This window comes from Zymoseptoria tritici, chromosome 7, assembly GCF_000219625.1.
Source record: "Zymoseptoria tritici IPO323 chromosome 7, whole genome shotgun sequence".
Classification (NCBI taxonomy): Eukaryota; Fungi; Ascomycota; class Dothideomycetes; order Mycosphaerellales; family Mycosphaerellaceae; genus Zymoseptoria; species Zymoseptoria tritici.
Window position 1 is genome coordinate 1,603,883 of NC_018212.1, and position 19,925 is coordinate 1,623,807.

Below are 19,925 nucleotides of genomic sequence, written 5' to 3' on the forward strand. Positions count from 1 at the left end.
GATCTGTCGCCGGGGTAATGCTGCAGGCCCTTGCCCGCTGCACACCGCGAGCTTGCAAGAACGTGTCTTCGTACAGTTCTTCAGGGCCTACGCGAAGGATTGTGACACATTGATCTCGAGTGAGACAAAAATCCACCTGCGAAATTGATGCATCTGGGTTCAGCCTCTCCCTCGGGAAACCGGACATGCGTACCGGGATCCGAAGCTGGGTCCAGGCTCATCGCTCGAACGGTAGATGCGAAGAAGACGCATGGCCGATAGGATCGTCCTGCGGATGCTGAAAGGTCTGCGAGATCCAAGAACCAATGTCGCTGTGATAGCCTTGCTGAGAAGCCATGTCTTGCCGAGGCGCCCTTGTCTGAGAAGTTTCCTGCTGCGCTTCCGGCTGGAGGTCCTGTTGATACTCTTCGATGTCGTTCATATCAACATTTGACGACCCCGACTCAACCTTTGGGCCATTATTAGTGCTGTTTACACCCGATCGCGCCCTGGTGTCATCGACATTATCAAGTCCGGGCTCAACCTTGACTCGATCGATATCGACGGCGGCTGGTTCTGCTTTGGATAGTGTCTCAACGATAGGCACAGCCGGCTCGGCATCAGATTCAACCTTGATGTCAACATCCGACTCATCTTTGATGCCTAGCTCGTCCTTGATCTTCTGCTTCTCAGTCCTTCGATCTTCGGATTGACGGCCTCTCCCATCACGGCAAGACTGCTGGAGAAATGTCAAGTGACCAGTCTCGCCAAGAACCTCTATGGCCGATTCCTCCATCAAGATGCCCATGGCGAGCAACGCTGTCTCGTCCATGCTCTGGAAGTCGTCTTCTGAGTCTTGGACCCTGTCGTAGAAGTCCGCGGCATGCCTGTGAAGCGCTTTCAGTAGGTCCGAGTCTGGAAGTGCGTGGCGGCAAGGAAGATGAGCATCAAAAGGTCGCATAGTCGCTTCTTCGGGCGCGACTTCATTCTGTCGGGCGACCAGATAGTCACCTACAGAAATGGGGTCTTCGTCCTCGTCTTCCTCGATGAACCCCTGGTGCCCGATACGGCCAGCCACAATATCGAAAAGCGTCACGCCATCGGGCTCACTATCGCTTTCACTATCAAAGGACGTGCTGTCCCAGTACTTCTCCTCGGAATCTGTTTCTTCACTTTTGATGCTCTGATCTCCGAGCTCAATGGCGTTTGCTTCCTCCTTGATCAGTGGATCTTCGACCTTGACGTTTTGGTGCTCGTCCTTGACTTTCGTGACATTCCGGGTTCCAGTGACTCTCGACCTCGCGCTTGTGGCTGTCGACTTTCGTTTTCGACCGCGGGGTTGCAAATCAGCGTCCGGCTTGTAGTCCTCCGAATCGCTGCTGATGGGCAAGTATGGCTTCTCGTCAACAGGGCTTGGTTGTCTTATCGCTCGCCTCCATTCGGCGTTTGGTATAAATGGTGTGGGCTCCTTGCCTGGCGTAGTTTCCAGGATGATGTCTTGCCAATTTCGATATGGAGTCAGATGCAATGGCTCGTCCCGCCTTCTGATGGCTCTCAGCTTTCCAGGTCGCGCAGTCGTGGAGCTTCCAGTGGGAGGATCTGGCGCAGAAATGGGTCTTCTCTCGTCATGTTGCTCTCGCACTGGCGCAAAGTCGGCGCCCGGAAATGGTATGCCACCGATGAAAGGCTTCTCGTCCGACATGGCGCTACGAAATCCATTTCTACGTATTTGACCTTTTGTTTATTTGATCTCTTGATGGTACTAGGAGGTATCTGAAAACGCCCCTAGGCCCGCAAACGGTTGAAGGCCAGATTAGTAAGATAAGTGGGCGCCTCAGGCTCCAATATGCTTTCCATCGCCCGGAAGCACTTTCAACGATTGCACATGGACTGGCGTTGTTTTGATGAACGCCTTTCTGTTGAATCGCCAACTCGGCTCCATCCGCCACGGCGAGCTCGCAAGGGCTCAGAATAACCGGCTGCTCAAGGCACTCCACGGCACCGATACCAAATTCGCGCTTGACCAGCCGAATGCCGGGTCAAGCTCGAATCGAGAAGGAGGCCCGCGGGCTCGAGATGTAGCACATGCGGCGGGTGTCAATAGCATTGCTGTTGACCGCTTCGAGGGGAGATAGTAAGCAGATGGACAAGCTGGGTCTTCCTCCGGCGTCCTAACGACCTGCCCAGTCTGATCTCCGGCGGCGCCGATTCCTCCCTCGCCATATGGGACTTGGAAGCTGCAGCAGACTCCGGCTCCAATTTGCCTTTGGAGGTTTCCGCGAGAACATCGACCACCGCCAGTCTTGGAATCACACATCTCTCCTTCTACCCTTTCGACTCTTTGGCTCTACTCACGACAGGCTACGATGGGACACTCAAGCTATTCTCCTCTGAAACGCTCCAAGCTTCGGCGACATTCGATCTCGCCGGCACAATCTACTCACATTCAACCTCTTTAATCTCCACACATCTCCTCGTGGCTTGCGCAGTACAACACCCCGCTGTAAGACTCGTGGACCTCCGCTCGGGCGCGGCGACACATTCCTTGCCTGGCCATTCCGGAAGCGTTCTTTCTGTCGCGTGGCATCCGCGCGACGAGAATATTCTGGCAAGCAGCGCAACAGACGGTGTCGTCCGTCTGTGGGATATACGACGGAGTGCGTCCTCTCTTGGCGTGCTGGACCTGGAAGATAGCATCGGACTTGCTGGCTATGACAGAAAAGGCACGGGGGCACGAAGGAGAGAACGTGGAAAGTCCCACGTTGGTGCTGCAAATGGTATCGTCTGGACTGCTGATGGCCATCATCTCGTGTCCAACGGCCATGACGAGAGGATGCGCGTATGGGATATGAGGAATGGCGCCAACACTTTGGCCAATTTCGGACCGGGACTGAAGAACAGCGGTGCAACAGCACAACTACCGCTGATAGCTCCTCCCGGTTCCTCGGAAATTGGGCGGGAGACCATCTTCTATCCCAATCCCAAGGAGATACTAGCGTTTGACATGCACTCTGGAATGCTTCAAAGCAGACTAAGAGTCAGGGGACTGCCCGGCAGTGAGATCAACACCAATGGCCTGGCGAGTCGGAACCCCAGAAACAGAACGACCTCACTTGCCTGGCGCACGCACCATGTGGAGATGTATTCTGGCCACGGCGATGGCACGATTCGATGCTGGAGGCCTCGCATTAGCGAGGACATCATCGCTGAGGAGGAAGAGAATGAAGACGAAGAAACTGAAACTGATGCTGCCGATCGAAAGCGGAAACGAGAAGAATTCGATCGGGTTGTGCGCGATCTGACGAGCCAAAAGAGGATCACATTTTCATAAAGGTCTCGTTTTGCAAAAGTACAAGAGTCGAGGTTGAAAGAAGCTGCACGGCCGTGATTTTCGCAACAGAAAGCCCATACCCTGACCAACACCCAAGCCCATTGAAGCATACCATGACCATTGTCGACATTATCACTCCACTATTTCGAGCTCCCCTTTGCGATTTCGAGCAAAGGTGTCCTTCCACTCCTCCCAAATCCGCAGCATCTCATCCACATATTTGCCGTGAATCTCATCAATATATGCTTGGTCCGGATTCTTGTCCTGAAGGATCCGGATAGGTCTGCCGACGACGATGTTAATCGGTCGGCGATATGGCATCATGCCGACATCATAGTTGAAAATGCCTCTGGCGTGGAAGAGAGGTACTGTGAACCCCATCAACTTCTTCACCGCCATTTGGCCTTTGTGGATCCATGGATGAGCTGCCGAGTCAAACTGATCGTATATATCGTTCTCGCCGAAAGCCAACACTGGAACCAGATCGGCACCTTGTCGAATAGCGAGCTTGACAAAGCCTTTCCTGCGCTTCACGACAAGTCGAAGCGTGTATGGGATAGCGTCCAGTGATTCTCTCGCGCCACCCACGACGATAGTTATCGCCCGGCCCATGCCTTCGCCGTTTGGACCACCTTTTGAGAGGATGTTCTCGCAAGACTCTCTTGAAACCGAAGCGAGTCCCATTTTCAGAGCGTACTCACGATACAGAGGGATGCGGAAATTTGAGTCGAGAGTGAGAAGTGTGTTGGTGATGCCAGGGAATAGCTGGCCGAATCCAAGGGCCTCGGTGGCGAAAGCGGCAAAAGCGCCGTGAGAGATGATACCGTGAGGATGGTAGCCAAAGATGTACTTTCTTGTAGGCTCCAACTCTTGACTGCGGTGAAGACGAGCGGGAAAATATGAGCCAAACAGAGACCAGATCTTACTCTTCCTACACCATTCGCTGCGTTGCTTGAGTTCGCCATTGATCGAAGCCCGGGAGAAGGTGCAATACAGCATGTATGGAATGACAATCGGCCAGAGGATGGGTATGGCGCAGAGCAGGAGGAACAATGCGAGTCCGCCAGCGATGGATAGGGTGTGCACGAGCACCATGACAGTCTGAAGACGTCGCTGAACGGGCACATTGAGAGGTGCCCAACGAATAGCGCTTCGAGCCCACCCTTCTCCTGCTCGCCGTCCAGAGACCAGGTCGCTGTCCTTGCGCTGTCGGGAGAGCTCCTGGGATCTCGGCTTATCTTCCTGCTGTTGCAAGCTCAGATTGTATCCTTCGAACGGTTTTATAGATGCCAGATTCTCTCCACTCTTGTTCCTCAGATTCTCATAGACAAGTTCGCCGGGCTGCAGTTCCTTTTCGGGTATGCCATTCTCGCCTTTTCTTTGCAATGGCCGATCTTGGTGGCTGTCATTGCCTGTCTCTTGCTCTTCGTGATCACTTCGAAGCTGATCTTTGGATTTGGATTGTCTCGCCTTTTTGGTCTCGCTCGCATCCAGGTTGCGGGATGAAACTCGCTTGTGCGCTTTGCGGATTGGAGATCGTGGCTCCTCATCGATGCCCATTCCGTCAAATGTCTCGGGTGTCACGGTCCCGTTGCGTTGATTACCGCCCGGCGTTCCTTCGCTGGGCAGTTCGTTCGTCCGGATGGGCATACCGGAACCGTCGCCATTGGGCAATGCTTCGGAAGAAGATGGTGGATGGTCCTTTACTGCCTCTGCATACGTCTCCAGGTACTCCTTGGACTCGATTCTCCCCTTAGGATGCCGTAAAGCCGGGCTTCCTGGCGGAGGCTCTTCGAGAATTTCACCCAAAGCTCGTGGCCCACTTCCGTTTCGCATGTGATGTCGCGGCGGCGATTCTTTGATTGAGTCCTCGTCGATTGGGTTGTCCTCAGCATTCAGAGCCTCTTCAGCAGCTTCGGCGTAAGACTTCGGAGGTAGATGTTGATCTTCCCGCTCCGTGGGATCGGGCTCCGGATTCAGCGACATGGCTGCTTGCAGCGGAGCGGATTTGCGGCGGGTGGGACTTTTGGGGGGGTGTAGGAGGCGCGTATGCGTTAGGGTAGGACATGGCGGGTCGACGAAAGGATATGGCAACGCATTGTGATTCCTGGATCGATTGGGTTGAGAGTGACACGATGAGGAGGTTGGCAGCGTAAGTACCGTCTGGGTTGTACTTTGCGGTTTGGCTCCCGAATTCTGCTGAGACGTGTGGCGCGACCTAAATGACGTGCGAGAGCGGGTGGAATCAGGCTTGTGAAGTGGCTGGTGGACATCGCTGTTGACAATCGCAATGAATCCTGCCAGATTCCACATTCACTCTCTCGCCATGATGAACACGTGCGTCTGACAAATAAGAACAGGTACAGCAAAGCGATGACCGTCTGCCGCAGGCCACGACTGAGAGAGGCACTGGACGACGGAGGCTGAGGACAACAGGACTGAACAGCAGCCGACCAGACCGCAGCAATGCCGAAATCTGTCAATCCTCTCACCGCTCGGCGAAAGTCGTCGCAGTCGCCATTTTCGTCGGCCCAGCGCGTCAAACCTGGAGCGCGAAAGACGGAAAAGGAGGAGCGCTTGGAAGACAGCGGTTTGGTCCGATCGCTCGCGCCACGCAAAGTTCAACAAGATATCGTCTCGCTCATACGGTACATTCAATCGCACACCTTCGAGGACATCCCTGACCGGGCTGCCGGAATGAACAGCGAACGCATATCCGAGGTTCTGCGGTTCCGCAAAAGACTGCCTCCGATTGTCAGTGTGGTCCACTTGCTTGCTTTGAGCAGATCGCCAACGGAGACCGAGCGAGAGCTGGCAAGGGAGACTGCGAAAGGTAGCATTCGAAAGGTGACGATACCCGGAAGAGGCAAAGGCGGAAGCGCGGTCGGTGAAGGGGTTGTCTTGAGCGAGGACTGGAAGAGGAGAGTGCAAGAAGACGAAGGCTTGGACGAATCATTGCGGGACCGGTATATATCCTTGATGGACAGGAACCCGACATCGTCCACTGTAGCCGTTTCCATCTTCTCTAGCGAGGAAATCCGCGATCTAATGACAGCGGGATATCTGACCATTCCCTCCCTACCATCCGACACAAACGTATATAACACGGTTCCGGGTGCAAGCTCCATCTCGAAAGCAGGTTTCTCGGCTCCGTCTGGCTCTCTGGCAGCAGTTGGAGGCCATGGCGCGATCAACGACAGTGGCGGCGGTGGTAGCGCGCTTGCTGCGAAGGACATCCGCCGAATGGAGTCATTCAGGGACATGATGAACTTCAGTCTTCCTTCCACTGGGCTCTACCTCAGACTCCTCACCGAGGCAAGACTCCATATCGTCTTCCTACTCAAGCAACTATCTCCTCGACATAGGGAAGCCACGCTAGACATTCTTCGAGAAAAGTGGGATGGGAACGTATCTGGAGATGCCCTCAGCGCACAAAAGAGAATGCGTGGGGAGTGGGCGGGTGTTCTACCCGGAAGGACAAAACGCTGGCGAGATTTCCATGGTCTGGAGTTCGACTGGATCCTGGCCGAGTGTGTAGGAAGCGGGTTGATGGAGCTATTCGACACCGGCGCTGTGGGTGTGGCCGTTCGTGGAACGTGATGGGGACCGAGGATTACCTACCTCGTGGGCCGGGCAAGGTCGCGATGGACCATGCTGCTTTTAGTTCATCCATGTCGTGAGAAGGGCGTGCCTTCACGACCTGGCATCAACTCAAGACCTGGCATCAACTCAAGACCTGGCATCAACTCAAGACCTGGCATCAACTCAAGACCTTCTCAATCCGGACGCATGGCCGCATATTGTCGAATCATTCTTAGTCCGATCTCTCGAGAATACCATCTGGCAGGTCCGAGACGTGCCAGAGCTAACGGCTGGCCGCCTACGTTGGCGTGAGAGGCGCTTTCGTGGTACCACGAGATTCGACGTAAATAGCAGCACAGCATGGATGTAACTGAAGCATTTCCATCCAGTTGAAAAGTCATTGTGTACCTCGACGGGACGTTTTTGAACAAAGCACCGCATTTCGGCGCAAGTACAACGTAGTCGAAGACACCTTTAGAGACTGACAGGCAACGGACTTTCATCTTCCGCTGCGTTGTACGCTCTATTTCACCGTAGAGTAGATTTGTCGAGCCTCAGGCACTCACATTCAGGAGCTCCGACTTGTCCGACGTCAGACAACCCATGCGCATGTGAATGAAACGTGGTTAATCTTCGCAAAACAAGCTGTCCACACTTCAGTCCTTCCACATTGTTCACCAACACCGGCGCACCGATTTCCCAATGGACCTCATACGAAGAGCTGGAGCGTTTCTCGACTCACCCACCATCCCGTGGAAGACACTCATCCTCTCCTTCTCCGTCGGACAGTACGCCATTGAGACTTTCCTTGCGTACCGCCAACACCGCGTCCTCCAACGCACGACTGTGCCCGAGCAACTCAAGCAGGAAATCGATCAAGAAACCTTTGACAAGTCCCAAGCCTACGGGCGTGCCAAGTCCAAGTACAACTTCTACTCCAATGCCTTCCAATTGATCAAGAACTACTTCATCATCACTCACGACGCCTACCCTCGACTCTGGACCTTGTCGGGTCTATGGATCAGCCGATACGCACCCGCTCGCTTCTCAGGCGAGATCACTCACTCTCTGGTCTTTGTCTTCGCGTACAGCTTCGCCGAGAAGCTCATCAGCCTTCCATGGGAAACGTACTACCACTTCGTCTTGGAGGAGTCGTTCGGTTTCAACAAGCAGACACTCTCACTCTTCCTCTCCGACCTCGTCAAGGGTCAAGCTCTCGCTCTTGCCTTTGGCATCCCGCTCGGTGCCGCCTTTCTCAAGATCATCCAGTCTACTGGGGAGAAGTTCTTCCTCTACATCTGGATCTTCATGCTCGTTGTTCAGCTCGGCGCCATCTCGATCTACCCGACCCTGATTGTACCAATGTTCAACACGCTCACACCTCTCGAACCGGGTGACCTCAAAGACCGTGTCAATGCCCTCGCATCGAAGCTCAACTTCCCTCTTGCCGAATTGCAAGTCATTGATGGCAGCAAGCGATCTGCTCACTCGAACGCCTACTTCACTGGTCTGCCATTCACCAAGAAAAAGATCGTCCTGTACGACACTTTGATCAACAAGAGCTCGCCGCCGGAGGTGGAGGCCGTACTGGCGCACGAGCTGGGACATTGGCAAATGGGACACACAAGCAAGTTGTTGGGTATCAGCAGCTTCCACTTATTCTACGTGTTCGCGCTGTTCGGCGTGTTCATCAACAACAAGTCTTTATATGAGGCGTTTGGTTTCGGGGGTCGCATGGGTCAGCCGATCATGATCGGCTTTTTGCTCTTCAATGAAGTGCTCAGCCCAACCGACAGCCTGGTCAAGCTGGGCATGAACATGTTGACCAGGAAGTTCGAGTTCGAAGCTGGTAAGTGAGGTCTTCCTACGATGAACGATGAATGTACTGACGTTATCTCTACAGATGCCTTCTCTCTCAAACTGGGCTACGCAAAAGAGCTTGCGGCCTCCCTCATCAAACTACAAATCCAGAACCTTTCCTCAATGGTAAGTCCGTGCCGATGCGCTCCTCCTTCCATAGCTGACGTCCTTCCAGGATGCCGACCACATGTACTCCTCCTACCACTACTCGCATCCTATCCTCACCGAGCGTCTCAAGGCCGTCGGCTGGACCAGTGAGAAGAAGATCTCGACCGAGAAGCCCGCCGTGAAGGCAGATGAGCCGCGTAAGGAATTGTGAGGCTGAGATCAGTACGACTCGCGCCACGGTATACAGCATGTATATGAACATGAGACATAATTCATCTCCATATTCGCGCAAGTGACAATGTCCACAGTCAGCTGGCAATTGGGCTCGGAAGCTCTGCCTGACCATCTCACCGTTCGATCTTGATCTTGTTCTTCTTCTTGTGGCCTTCAGATTGCGGCTGGCCAGACGGGACAGGATCTGGCAGACCAGGACCTGTCTGTACTGCGGGCTTGGTGTCCAGATATCCGTGACTGTCGCCTTGAGGTGCAGGCTCCGCAATGGCACTCGTGCCCTCCTCCTTCTTGATGCCCTTCTGCTTCTTCTTGTCCTTCTTGCCGAGCTTCTTCTCAGTCGATGCGCTACTTTCCCGCTTCATCTTCGGTATTTCCTCCCTTCCGTCCTCTCGCTTGATTATGGGGATGTCGACACCAGGCTGCGCTTCACGGTTCGTCTTCGCTTTTCGCTCCTCGGCTCTTCGAGCCTTCTTGGCTAGTCGACGAGCCTCTTTGTCCTTCTCACTCTCAACCTTGGCCTTCTTCTTCGGTGGCACGATCACCTCACCATCCGCGTCATGCTCCACAACCAGGTGTGATACTGGCGCACCGCCCAGATCTCCGTGATCTCCTTCGATGGGCTCTTGCTCCAATTCGTATTCTCGCTTGTCCTGCCATTGATCTTCCAGACGGGCGATGATGGCCTCCTCGGACTCCTTGCCCTCCGCACCTCCATTTACCTGCGAACTGGCGTCCGCCCAGTCCTCGATCGCCTCTCGTTTCCTTTTCTTATTAGAGGAACTCGGCGCCGTCTCCGCCTCCCTCTCCCTTTGCCTGTCCAGCTTCTCTTGTGCTCGTCTCAGCTTTTTCTTCTCTGCCTTGGTCAACTCTCGGTCCGGTTTCTCGAGCATGCTCTTCTCCTTCTTGGAGAGACTTCGCCCAACGATCGCGTCCACACGTGTATCGTCGCCTGCCTTTGCACCTTCAACTGCATCTGGGTCATACGTGACGGCCTTCCCACCGGTGGCCTCCCTCACAACATCCTCTCCAAATTTCGCGACCAGCTCTTCCATTGACTCTGCCGCAAGAGACTCTCCCCGCATTCCCGCTTCTATCCTCCGAAGGTGATGTAGAGCCCATCCGCCCTCAGGTCCACTCTTCGGGCCATGGCGGATTCCGTCGACTGCAATCCAGGCATCCGGGTGAAGGTACGGATATTTCAACGATTTCTCGAGAAAGGCGGAGAGCTCGGGCGCGCCGTCAGCTGCTTCGATCTGCTGTTCGGTGTGGATCTGCATGGGCGGAGCCACAAAGAAGGGCTGTGAAAAAGCCATCCGTAAAGACGTGCCGTCGCGTGGCTAGACTGGCCTCACCGGCGCATGTCACATCGAGGTCTGAAGAATTGAGAGTGATCGACGAAGTTCGATCAAAAGTTCAGGCCAGGGTTTCGCGGGTGAGATCTGCGGCGTGGTTCGGGCTTTCCCGCACTTCGCCGCACTTCCTCCTTCAGCTCCTCGAACGAGGATGAGTATCACACACGGCCATCACATACGAAGCAAGATGATGCATATAACGCGCTGCATAAAGAGCGGTCTCAGTGCTTTCTCAAGGACACCGCAGATCGTACAGCAAAGGTCCGTTGCATCGCAGTGCCCCTCAATGACTGTATCTTAACAATCGTCCAGAACATTCAGTGCCCTCTCCTCCATGCCCATACGACCCACGCTTCTTCCAACACGGTCCCTTCTACCAGCCAGCGAAGTTGCCTCATCCATCGTACAACCGACCTCGCAGACTGGACTCTCCATCCTGCAAGTCCGCGGCGCGAAACGAGACACATTCAATCCTTCGCATGTGGTACGGAAACGGCGGCACGGATTTCTCTCAAGATTGAGGACGAGGACAGGGAGAATGACTTTGAAGAGGAGGAGAGCGAAGGGGAGGAGTACATTGAGTCATTGAGGAGAGTATTGGAGATGCTACGGAAATGGGCATAGGTGGATTTGGACGTTTCGAGGCAGACTGAGCTCGGCTATGAGGAGGAGAGATCAACTGAATCAAAAGGGACGAAGCCTGGGAGCTGCTGCATCGAGGACGTAAAGTTCAAAGCTACGAAAGGTCTCTCGCACCTCGCATGTCTTGACGCAGTCTTGTCTTGCGTTCATCTGGTGGCTTCAGAAACAATGACTATCACAATGGTGGCACAAGATGTGTTGACTTTCATGATGATGCAAGAAAGTGATAAAGTGTTCATTCATCATACATCTACCTTTACTACTGCGGCTTCAGCGGGACCCAGTCCTTCAAACTCTCTTCCTCGCTGTTCTCATCCATCAGCGGCGCTGTAGGCCTTCTGGGCGGTAGGGCAGGGACCTGCTCATCCACCTTGGGAACAAATTTTCTTGGAGGCGGAGGCATCGGAACACTTCTTTGATCCGCCATCAAGGTACCACTATTGACTCTTGATGACGGCGGCGGAATGACATTCCTCGCAGATTGGCTTGTGGTCGACCGTCTTGGCTCCGGGACTGGAGGGACAGATCTGGTCGAGGCCACGGACGAGGCTGGACTAGGAGAACGCAGCACTACGGGCTTGTTCGGCTTCGGAGGAGCTGGTTTGCGTAGGGTCTGCTTGAGATGGACTGGGCCTGCGGACTCCATGTTGGACGGTCTAAGAGAAACAGGAGAAGCAAGAGTGCCAGGCTGCTGGGCAAATGGCTGATCTTTCTTCTGTAATAACGAGGTATTCCGCGACGGAGGTGCGTTGGGCTTTTCGACTTTGATCCAATCTGGCTCCGTGGTGGGAGTGAACGGGTTGGAAGGACGGGCCGGATTCAAAGCATGCTTCGCATCGGGAGCTTGCACCGTTGACCGAGCAGGCATGCCATTGTCTAGCCACCATTTTCTCTTATCAGAGCTGGCAGGTGGGAGACCGGGTTCTATACTATCGTACCCATACAGCGACTCGTCGTCACTTTCCACGGCTTGTGGCCCATGACTGGCTGTGTGGTGGCCAACGTCTGGTCGCCGTTTTCTGTAGAGCTCTTTGCTAATTTGGTCCTTCCTGTCTTGGGCGACAACATTCACGGTGCATTGGAAAAGACCCCACACCGGGCGATGGTCCGAGAATCTCAAAGGAGCGGAGTCGTAGTATAGCTGTCGAAGGTTGTCGCCTCGTGTAAGGATTCGATCGCACCAAGCGGGAATTCGAGCTTTGTCCGAGGTATCATAGTCGTCGGTACCAAGATTGAACTTGTAGGTGGGTATAAATGTTGGCATCTGCTCGGAGTAATGAGGAAAGCACTTCCCATGCACCATCTGGATGTTGAGTTGATCATTCTCGTACAACTCGCCAAGGTCGCGCCTCTTGATGAGTTGACGTGCCCGATCATTCTCAATGCCAATGCGGTAATTGAAGTCGCCGAACCAAAGAATCGAGTCATGATCCTCGATGGAACGATTTCTTTGGAAGCGGAGACCGTTCGAGATGGTGCGATAGTCTTGGTTACGCTCATCGTAGTTTTGAAAGCCCGCAGCCATGTGAGCAGTCACCAAACAGATCGATGTGTCCGCGTACTCGAAGCGAATCGCGACTGCTCCTTTGTTCCCAGCCATACCGCTCAAGCCCGTCTTCTTGACCGCACCTTCGACGTTTTTGATCAGAGGTAGGACACTGGCTCTGACGAACACCGATAAGGATGCTCCGACAAGCTGACCACCTCTCAGCATGACATAGTCTTCACCACGATGTTTCTGAGCGTGAGCATTCAGACACTTTCGCACAGAGTTTTCCCAAGCACGTCGCCGATTGGGATCCGTCGACATGATTTGTTGAACATCCAAGTCGACGATCTCTTGGAATGCCACTGCCACGATCTCTGGCACTCTGAATTCATCCTCGACGCGAGGGCACAGCCACGGGGAGAGGTCGTCGTTGATGCCGGATGTTTTGCCGTTCAAATTGAAGGTGCCGACCCAAATGCTGATCTTCTCGGCGCGCGTGTATTCGGGAGATCTTTTGGCGAGCTCTGCGGTAACAAAGTCGTTGATCGGATCGTAAAGGTGAACACGCGTTTGTCCCATCAGCCGGCCGAGGAGCATGTCAATAGTGTTCTGTCTTCCTTTGTCTTCGACGTTATTGATGTAAAACCGCTGGGCGGACTTGCGGAAGTCTGCTAATGCGCCCGCAAAAGACATCTTCCCAGACCTGGTGAAAGACGACTTCAGAGCTCCGGTGCCCGCGTAGATCTTCGACAAGGCATCGCCATTGTCAGCCCAAAGCATGCCGTGTCTAGCCCAGAAATCAGATGTAGGCCTGTTTTCCTGCATCTGTCGGAGAAATATCTCAAATGCAATCTGCGAGATGATGGTCTGAACGAGGTTTGTTCGGTCCAGACAGTCGAGGCAGTTCGTTCGAAATACACCATTCTGCTTGACTCTGTCATTTTGCCCGAGTATGGAGTGCTGCCGTCCATCTTTCGTAACGACCTCTGCGATGTCTTCGGAGAGGAAATACTCGAAAGCAATGGCAGACTTCTCAATCCATCGTCGGATACCGCTGGCTGCTTCATACCCATTCGGACCCCTGGTCTCGGCGTGGAAGTCATAGTTTACAGCTGTGACATGTGTGTGATCTGGTTCTCCTGCAGCCTGCGACGTATGATTGAGGCTTGTGGCATCAACGTGTTGTAGATATTGCCGTGTGAGTTGCTGCTCCTGTGGTTTTTCATCACTGAGAAGGTTTACAACCACGACATCTCCGTACCTGACGGACAGCGCTTGAAAATGCTTGTCAAAAGCATGTTGCGTTGCTTCAGCAGATCTCGTGATTTGAATCTTTTGCTGGCCAGGTAATCCAGAAGCCTGCTCCCAGAATAATGGCACACTTCCACGACACTGCACGTACGAGAAGCAAAGACTGTCGGTTGAGAAAATGGTCTCAGTCTCGGAAAAGTTCGCGACATTCCCGTCGTCGTCAATGCCTCTCGCATTGAATCGTGTCCCCGCTCTTCGACAAGACAGACGCGAGATCAGAGTCATACTCGAAGGCAGTCCTGTGCGGACCACCCTCGCGGGAGAGGAGGAAGCCGGGATTGCGACAGTCCCAGCAAATCCTCGGATGGCAGACGTCAAAATGGCAGACTTGTCCAGTGCGCTTTTTTCGTTCTCAGATAGCCTTGAGCGGAAGTCCACCAGTGGCTGTATCATGTAAGCGTTCCACAAAAACCCTCCGTCCAGACTGTCGATGGCGACTGTGCTGCTACTCATGGGTCGATCCTGCACTCGTTTGGTGAGGTCAAAGTCCGCACTGTAATAGAAGCTGCCGCCACTGAGCAGCTTCTTCAACGCCATGCAAGGATGCTCCAATAAAGGCTCTCGATGGCCACCATGATCGTAGCCGTCAGCATCGAGGCTGTCCGTAGGGAATGGGTTGACCTGGTCGTGGAGTAAATGATCAAAATCCGGTCTGCTCAGGCAGTGAAATTCCACCGACAAAATGCGCTGAACGGTCTCTCCTGGTCGTACCGTAGCGACTTTCGTGCTTCCGTTCACCACGCAGAGGAAAACATCGCCGTTCAGGGTAACCAGGCCCAGTGTTCCTTGGATGTTGAGAGAGGTCAATGTGCGGTATCCAGTCATGTCCTGGCCCTCCCACGGAGCGAATTCGACAATGCATCGTGGAACTTCGCCTTCACTGATAGACGTGGAAGAGCCTTGTCTGGCGCTGGCGATTGACGGACTATGTCGGAAGATGAGGACATGCGAGTCCGTGGCCAAGGCGATCGAGCGTTGCGGAGCGTCCTTGAGGAACACGCGGATGGGCATAATGGCGTCTCACATCTCTTGAATATTGCACACTGCTGGACATACCAAAAGCCATTCGTTGACGTCAGCCTTGTGTGCAATATGAGTTGTCATCTAAATTGTAGATCAAGTTTCAAATATAAGGCAGGGACAGTTGTGGCGCATTTCTGAGCCCGTTTTTCTCAGATGTGCGCCACGCGGATTGGAAGTCGAGGAACCTTAGAACTAATGTTCTTGGACAAAAACCTCTCACAATGACGGATGACCCATAAGTGATTTACAAGACAATCGCTGAAACGCTGGCTAATCTTAAAAGCAGTATATACATATTCCAAACAGACCGCAGACCTGCATCATTAGCTTCCATTACACGTCTAAGCCATCCACTCATCTCCGGCTCTTCGGCGGGTCTGGAGCCTCGATATACCGATATGTCTCGAATTCATGGCTCGGTCGTGAGTACCCACGCACCCTCCGAATCTCTCTTTCCTTCTCGTGCAGGGAGAACTCCGACAAAGGTGCGTTCGATCGCGAATGGGAAGACTTCCGCGTGTAGGAAGATTTTTGAGTCTTGTGAGTAGTGCGGGATCGCACGTCGGTCTCATCGCTGGAGCTGTCGGAGGACTCAGTATCGGATTCGTGGTTGACCTCGACGTAATGCGACGATCGAGAAGGTGCCTTGCTTGGTGCTAAACATCAAAAAGTATAAGGGTCAGCGATGTTCGGACAACACAGCGATACAGACTTAGACCTGCAACGGGCCAAGACAGTCTCAGAGGCCGCAAGCCTTACACCCTTTAGAGACTTACCCTTGCTTGGAGCTTTACTGGGCGCTGCTGATGGCGCCTTGCTAGGAGCCGCTGTTGGTGCCTTGCTCGGTGCCTAAAACAGAAGGACGAGAGGGTCAGCAGTGGTTCGGAGTCGAATAGTATGCGAGCAGCCTGAGACCCGCTAGCATAGCCCGAGAGATATCCCGGGTAGCTGCAGGCCTTCTGTCCTTTGGTCTTCTTACCGCTGTAGGAGCTTTACTGGGTGCTGCTGATGGAGCCTTACCAGGGGCGGCTGTTGGTGCCTTGCTCGGTGCCTAAAACATAAGGGTGAAGGGTCAGCAGTGGTTCGGATACGAATGGCATAAGGGCAGGCGGCTGAGACCCGCGCGCATAGTCCGAGAGACCCTTCGGCCCTTTGGTTTACTTGCCTTGCTTGGTGCCGCGGAGGGAGCTGCCGAGGGAGCTTTCGTTGACGCTTTGCTCGGCGCGACAGTTGGCTCCGGAGGTGGAAGGACAACCGTTGGCGCTTGAGTTGGCATTGGAAGTAGCTTCCGGGTGTAGGTTGTGATCATGGGTGGTGGTAGTGGCCGACTGGGCGGTGGTGACAATGAGTATCTGCTTCTTCTTTCCACCCTGACTTTTCGTGATGGCACCCGGTAGTATTCCTCCTCCTCCTTCACCTTGATGAAACACATGGTCGCGATTGAGATGTTGGAGAAGATGTGCTCACTCGGGAAACTCGCTGTAAAGAAGGAAAAGAGAGCGGTGAGACAACCTACCAGCGGGTGCATTGTCGCGAAGAAGATGAGAGTGCGTGGCTGGGTCCCTCGTGACGGAGACGCGCCTGCCGACGGCACTTGTACATACATGGTCTACCTTGCTCTGCTTCTGCTAAGGTGGGCACTTTTGGTTGGGCAGCGAAACCTGCGATCAGACTGGTCTAGTACGCCTCGTCACAGATCGGACTCGTTCGGGCACGACATCTGGACCAGGGAAGGAGGATCGGATCGCGTCTGCATCATGGCGTAATGTGGAATCGGAACATCAGAAGCGGGCAAATTGCATCGAAGGAAAAGATTGAAGTCGTATAGGCCGGGGTGTTGTTGTTGTTCAGTGCAAGCATACCGCCAGTTTCGAATCTTGACAGCAACAGGGCCGACGTCACTGCTTTTGCGGTGAAGCGAGGTCCTCAGCTCAGCCACGTGTAATTCTGGTGCTGCAGCCACACGTTCGCTTTCAAACTCTCTGGAGTCACATCCCAAGCATGTGATTGTGTCCTGAACACCATCGGCATGCGGTGAGGTGTCGTGCTTCGACATTCATCATCATGAGTGGACGGACCACACCAAATTTCACCACGCAGCAGCTCAAGGACCAGAAGCGCCATTCCCGCAACCCCTCTCACTTGGATGCACTCAAAAAGGCTCAGATCAATGGAAGAAGCAGTGAGAATGTGCTCGCGTCGCTGCGAGCTACGCAGCTGGCTGGTTCGAAGCCGCTGTTGCCTGCCGAGTTGATTGCGACGATCTTGGACTACCTTCCAGTCTCGGATCTGCTGAGATTCGCCAGAGTGTCCCGGAGACTGCAGGAGATGGTTTACGACGATACGAGATGGATCCAGAAGCTGAATGCGATGAGGGCGTGGAACGAGGCAGAAGCCCGACAGCGAATGGAGGAGGCTGTGAAACGAAAGACGCAAACACAGCGGACTAAACAGACGCATGAGGCAGACAGGACCGTCGCACATCCAGGGAGCGTGAATGGGTTCACTGGGATCGGAAGACAACATTCGGCGAGCACGATGCTATTCGATGCCAGTTTAGAAGAGCAGAAGAGCAAGCGCAGATTGTCGGAAGGATTCAGTGAGGCGGCCATATCTTCCGCTCCGCCTGATGCGCCCACAGCGCTGTCGATCTTCAAACGAGTGAAATCAATCCGAGGTCATGCCAGACACGAATTTGGAAAGATCTACGGCGCATTGGGTCCAATATACTTCGATCTCGCGCAATCGACAGGCCATTCCGATGCGCTCATCTACCGAACGTACCGCGATCCCGAACAGCAGGCCCAGATTCTGGCCAATCTCAAGCGATTTGCTCAATGTGATCTCTCACACGGTAGAGCAGAACGAGAACAGCGGCTTGACACTATGATTGGTGTGTTTGAGGATGCGGTGTTGCAAGAATTCGCACAAGGGTACGCGGCGAGTGATGTGGATGGCCGAATGCGCCGATATGCTCATGTCATGGTCTCCCTGAATGGAGGTGCTGCGGCAGTGGATTCTTTCATCTCAAACCATTCCATCATGACCAAGACTAGCCGGGCCGGCAACCCGCTGGATTGTCTGGAGGACGTAGCCTCAGGACATGTCGACCTCAACCCGTCACAGAGATTTTTTGAACGAATAGCTTCGGTTATGTTGGAACAGGCAGATGTAATCGACAGAGTATTCCCACACAGCGTGGATGTGTTGACCGCTTTCTGGGCGCGTGTATGCGAGGATGTGATTGCGGAGTATTTAACAGTGCTCTTCGACAAAGCGCATGCGAAGGGCAACGGAACCTACGTCAAGGCGGTGGCCGGAACGTTTGGGCAGGCTTTGCGGCTGATGGCGTCTCTCAGATCGACGAAAGCATCTCCGCCTGATTTTGCCGACCGCTCGAAGCAAGTTCTGGTCCGTTGTTTTGACAAGCACATCGATCTGTACCTCGCGGAAGAGTTCGAAGTCTTCCGGAGCAAGGCTGAGGCGGATGTCAATCAGTGGGAGAAGGAGCTGTCAGAGCAGGAGGCGTCGACAGAATCATTCTTCATGTCCAACATCAATCGTCAGGCGGCGAAGAGGGACTTCCTTTCGTCGTTCAGAAAGGTGGTAATGATGCCGGTTAATGCCTTCCCGATATCGTCACCCTTCGGCACCGCGAAACCCGTGGCCGTCACCGGTCGGCAGAATTTGGACGATCTGGACGGTCGACCCAGGACGCCGCCGATACGTACCACGACGCCTCAACAAGAAGCTCCCACGACGGAGCTAGCAGCTAAGGCGGCCATCATGAACTCCAAACTGGAGGGTATCAAGTCATTATTTAGTATCGAAGTCGCATTGAACCTGACGCATCTCGCAAAGGCATCCATCGAACGAGCAGCATTGATGGCACAAATGGGAGGAGACGAAGGACAAGAAGCACAACGACAGTGTCGGAATATATTCGTGAAGATGCTGGAGATTTTGGGGTCCCGCCATATCAAAAATGGCTTCGACAAAGCAGTCACACATCTTGGGACGTACAATCCGCGGGAGGTCAAATTCAAGGAGACGGCGAAAACGCGCGAAACCCTGGACACGAATGCGCATGCTGGTGTGGAGCCACTGGTTACATTCCTCGAACTGGTAAATGTCGGTGATCTGATTCAACAAATGGTCGACGTCTTCTACTCGCAGGAGTTGGTGGCCCCAAGACTGGTCGACCGCGACGACTTCCTCGACCCGGCAGTGAAAGAGAAGAAGAAGTTTGAGCAAATGCTCGACGAACGCGTGGCCGCCGGGCTGAACAAAGGCATCGACGTCCTGATGGATGAGGTGGAGTACATTTGTGCGACCAATCAGACGCCAACCGATTTCAGCCCAGCCTCGCAGATATCAGATGTCGGTCCGAGCACAACCGCCAAACAGGTTGTCGATGTCGTCAGCGGCCACTCCGGCATGCTTGTCGGCAGTACGGACAAGAACATGCTCGACGTCTTCAACCAGGAAGTTGGGCTCCGGCTCTTCGCAGTGCTGTGTAAGCATTTCAAACGACAACGTATTTCAGTAGACGGCGCAATTCGGCTCATTTCGGACATCAACCACTACAGCGCTTTCGTCGGCACCCTCCGCCAGAAACAACTCACGCCATACTTTGAAGCGTTGCGGGAGCTGTCGCAGATCTATCTCGTCTACATCGATCCTCCGACGGCATACTTTGGGAAGACGGCAGCTAATCGGAACAGTGTGGCGGCGCTTAGAGCGGTGCCGGCAAAGAGGGAAAGCTGGCTGTCAGGCAAAGCGACCCCCACAAGTCTACAGGCCAAGGAGCTTGCAACGATCATCGCGGACTCGCAGCGGTATCATGGAATCATCACGACGGAGGAGGTCTACGAATTCGCGGAGAGAAGGGCGGATTGGTATCTGGTCAAAGGAGATGTAGAGAGGGCGATGTATGGCGTGGGATGTGTTACGATGTAACGAAGCATGAATGATAAAAAGCTTGCGCATCATCTCAAGCAGGATTCGAGACCAT

The 19,925-nt window shown here is 53.9% G+C and overlaps 7 protein-coding genes across 7 annotated transcripts; 5 read left to right on the forward strand and 2 right to left on the reverse strand.

Moving 5' to 3' along the window:
- Positions 1-1,883: 1,883 nt before the first annotated feature.
- Positions 1,884-3,310, forward strand: MYCGRDRAFT_74201 (uncharacterized protein; the record flags this gene model as incomplete). The annotated part of the gene is made up of 2 exons (XM_003850727.1): positions 1,884-2,113; positions 2,167-3,310. 2 exons carry the CDS (start codon positions 1,884-1,886, stop codon positions 3,308-3,310), a joined length of 1,374 nt encoding a protein of 457 aa, XP_003850775.1.
- Positions 3,311-3,448: 138 nt separating this feature from the next.
- MYCGRDRAFT_24521 (uncharacterized protein) lies at positions 3,449-4,465 on the reverse strand (the record flags this gene model as incomplete). Its single annotated transcript, XM_003851021.1, has 1 exon — positions 3,449-4,465. A coding segment is annotated over one exon (1,017 nt), but the record flags the coding sequence as incomplete, so codon positions are not given.
- Positions 4,466-5,651: 1,186 nt separating this feature from the next.
- MYCGRDRAFT_74207 (uncharacterized protein) lies at positions 5,652-6,910 on the forward strand (the record flags this gene model as incomplete). Its single annotated transcript, XM_003850728.1, has 1 exon — positions 5,652-6,910. The coding sequence occupies one exon, from the start codon at positions 5,777-5,779 to the stop codon at positions 6,908-6,910; it is 1,134 nt and encodes a 377-aa protein (XP_003850776.1).
- Positions 6,911-7,594: 684 nt separating this feature from the next.
- MYCGRDRAFT_74210 (CAAX prenyl protease 1) lies at positions 7,595-9,575 on the forward strand (the record flags this gene model as incomplete). The annotated part of the gene is made up of 3 exons (XM_003850729.1): positions 7,595-8,741; positions 8,796-8,878; positions 8,928-9,575. The coding sequence occupies 3 exons, from the start codon at positions 7,595-7,597 to the stop codon at positions 9,069-9,071; spliced, it is 1,374 nt and encodes a 457-aa protein (XP_003850777.1).
- A 1,205-nt stretch (positions 9,576-10,780) lies between these two features.
- Positions 10,781-11,035, forward strand: MYCGRDRAFT_45465 (uncharacterized protein; the record flags this gene model as incomplete). Its single annotated transcript, XM_003850730.1, has 1 exon — positions 10,781-11,035. The coding sequence occupies one exon, from the start codon at positions 10,781-10,783 to the stop codon at positions 11,033-11,035; it is 255 nt and encodes an 84-aa protein (XP_003850778.1).
- Positions 11,036-11,313: 278 nt separating this feature from the next.
- MYCGRDRAFT_74214 (uncharacterized protein) lies at positions 11,314-14,899 on the reverse strand (the record flags this gene model as incomplete). The annotated part of the gene is made up of 1 exon (XM_003851020.1): positions 11,314-14,899. The coding sequence occupies one exon, from the start codon at positions 14,897-14,899 to the stop codon at positions 11,348-11,350; it is 3,552 nt and encodes a 1,183-aa protein (XP_003851068.1).
- A 2,076-nt stretch (positions 14,900-16,975) lies between these two features.
- Positions 16,976-19,870, forward strand: MYCGRDRAFT_45396 (uncharacterized protein; the record flags this gene model as incomplete). The annotated part of the gene is made up of 2 exons (XM_003850731.1): positions 16,976-19,579; positions 19,712-19,870. The coding sequence occupies 2 exons, from the start codon at positions 16,976-16,978 to the stop codon at positions 19,868-19,870; spliced, it is 2,763 nt and encodes a 920-aa protein (XP_003850779.1).
- Positions 19,871-19,925: the final 55 nt, after the last annotated feature.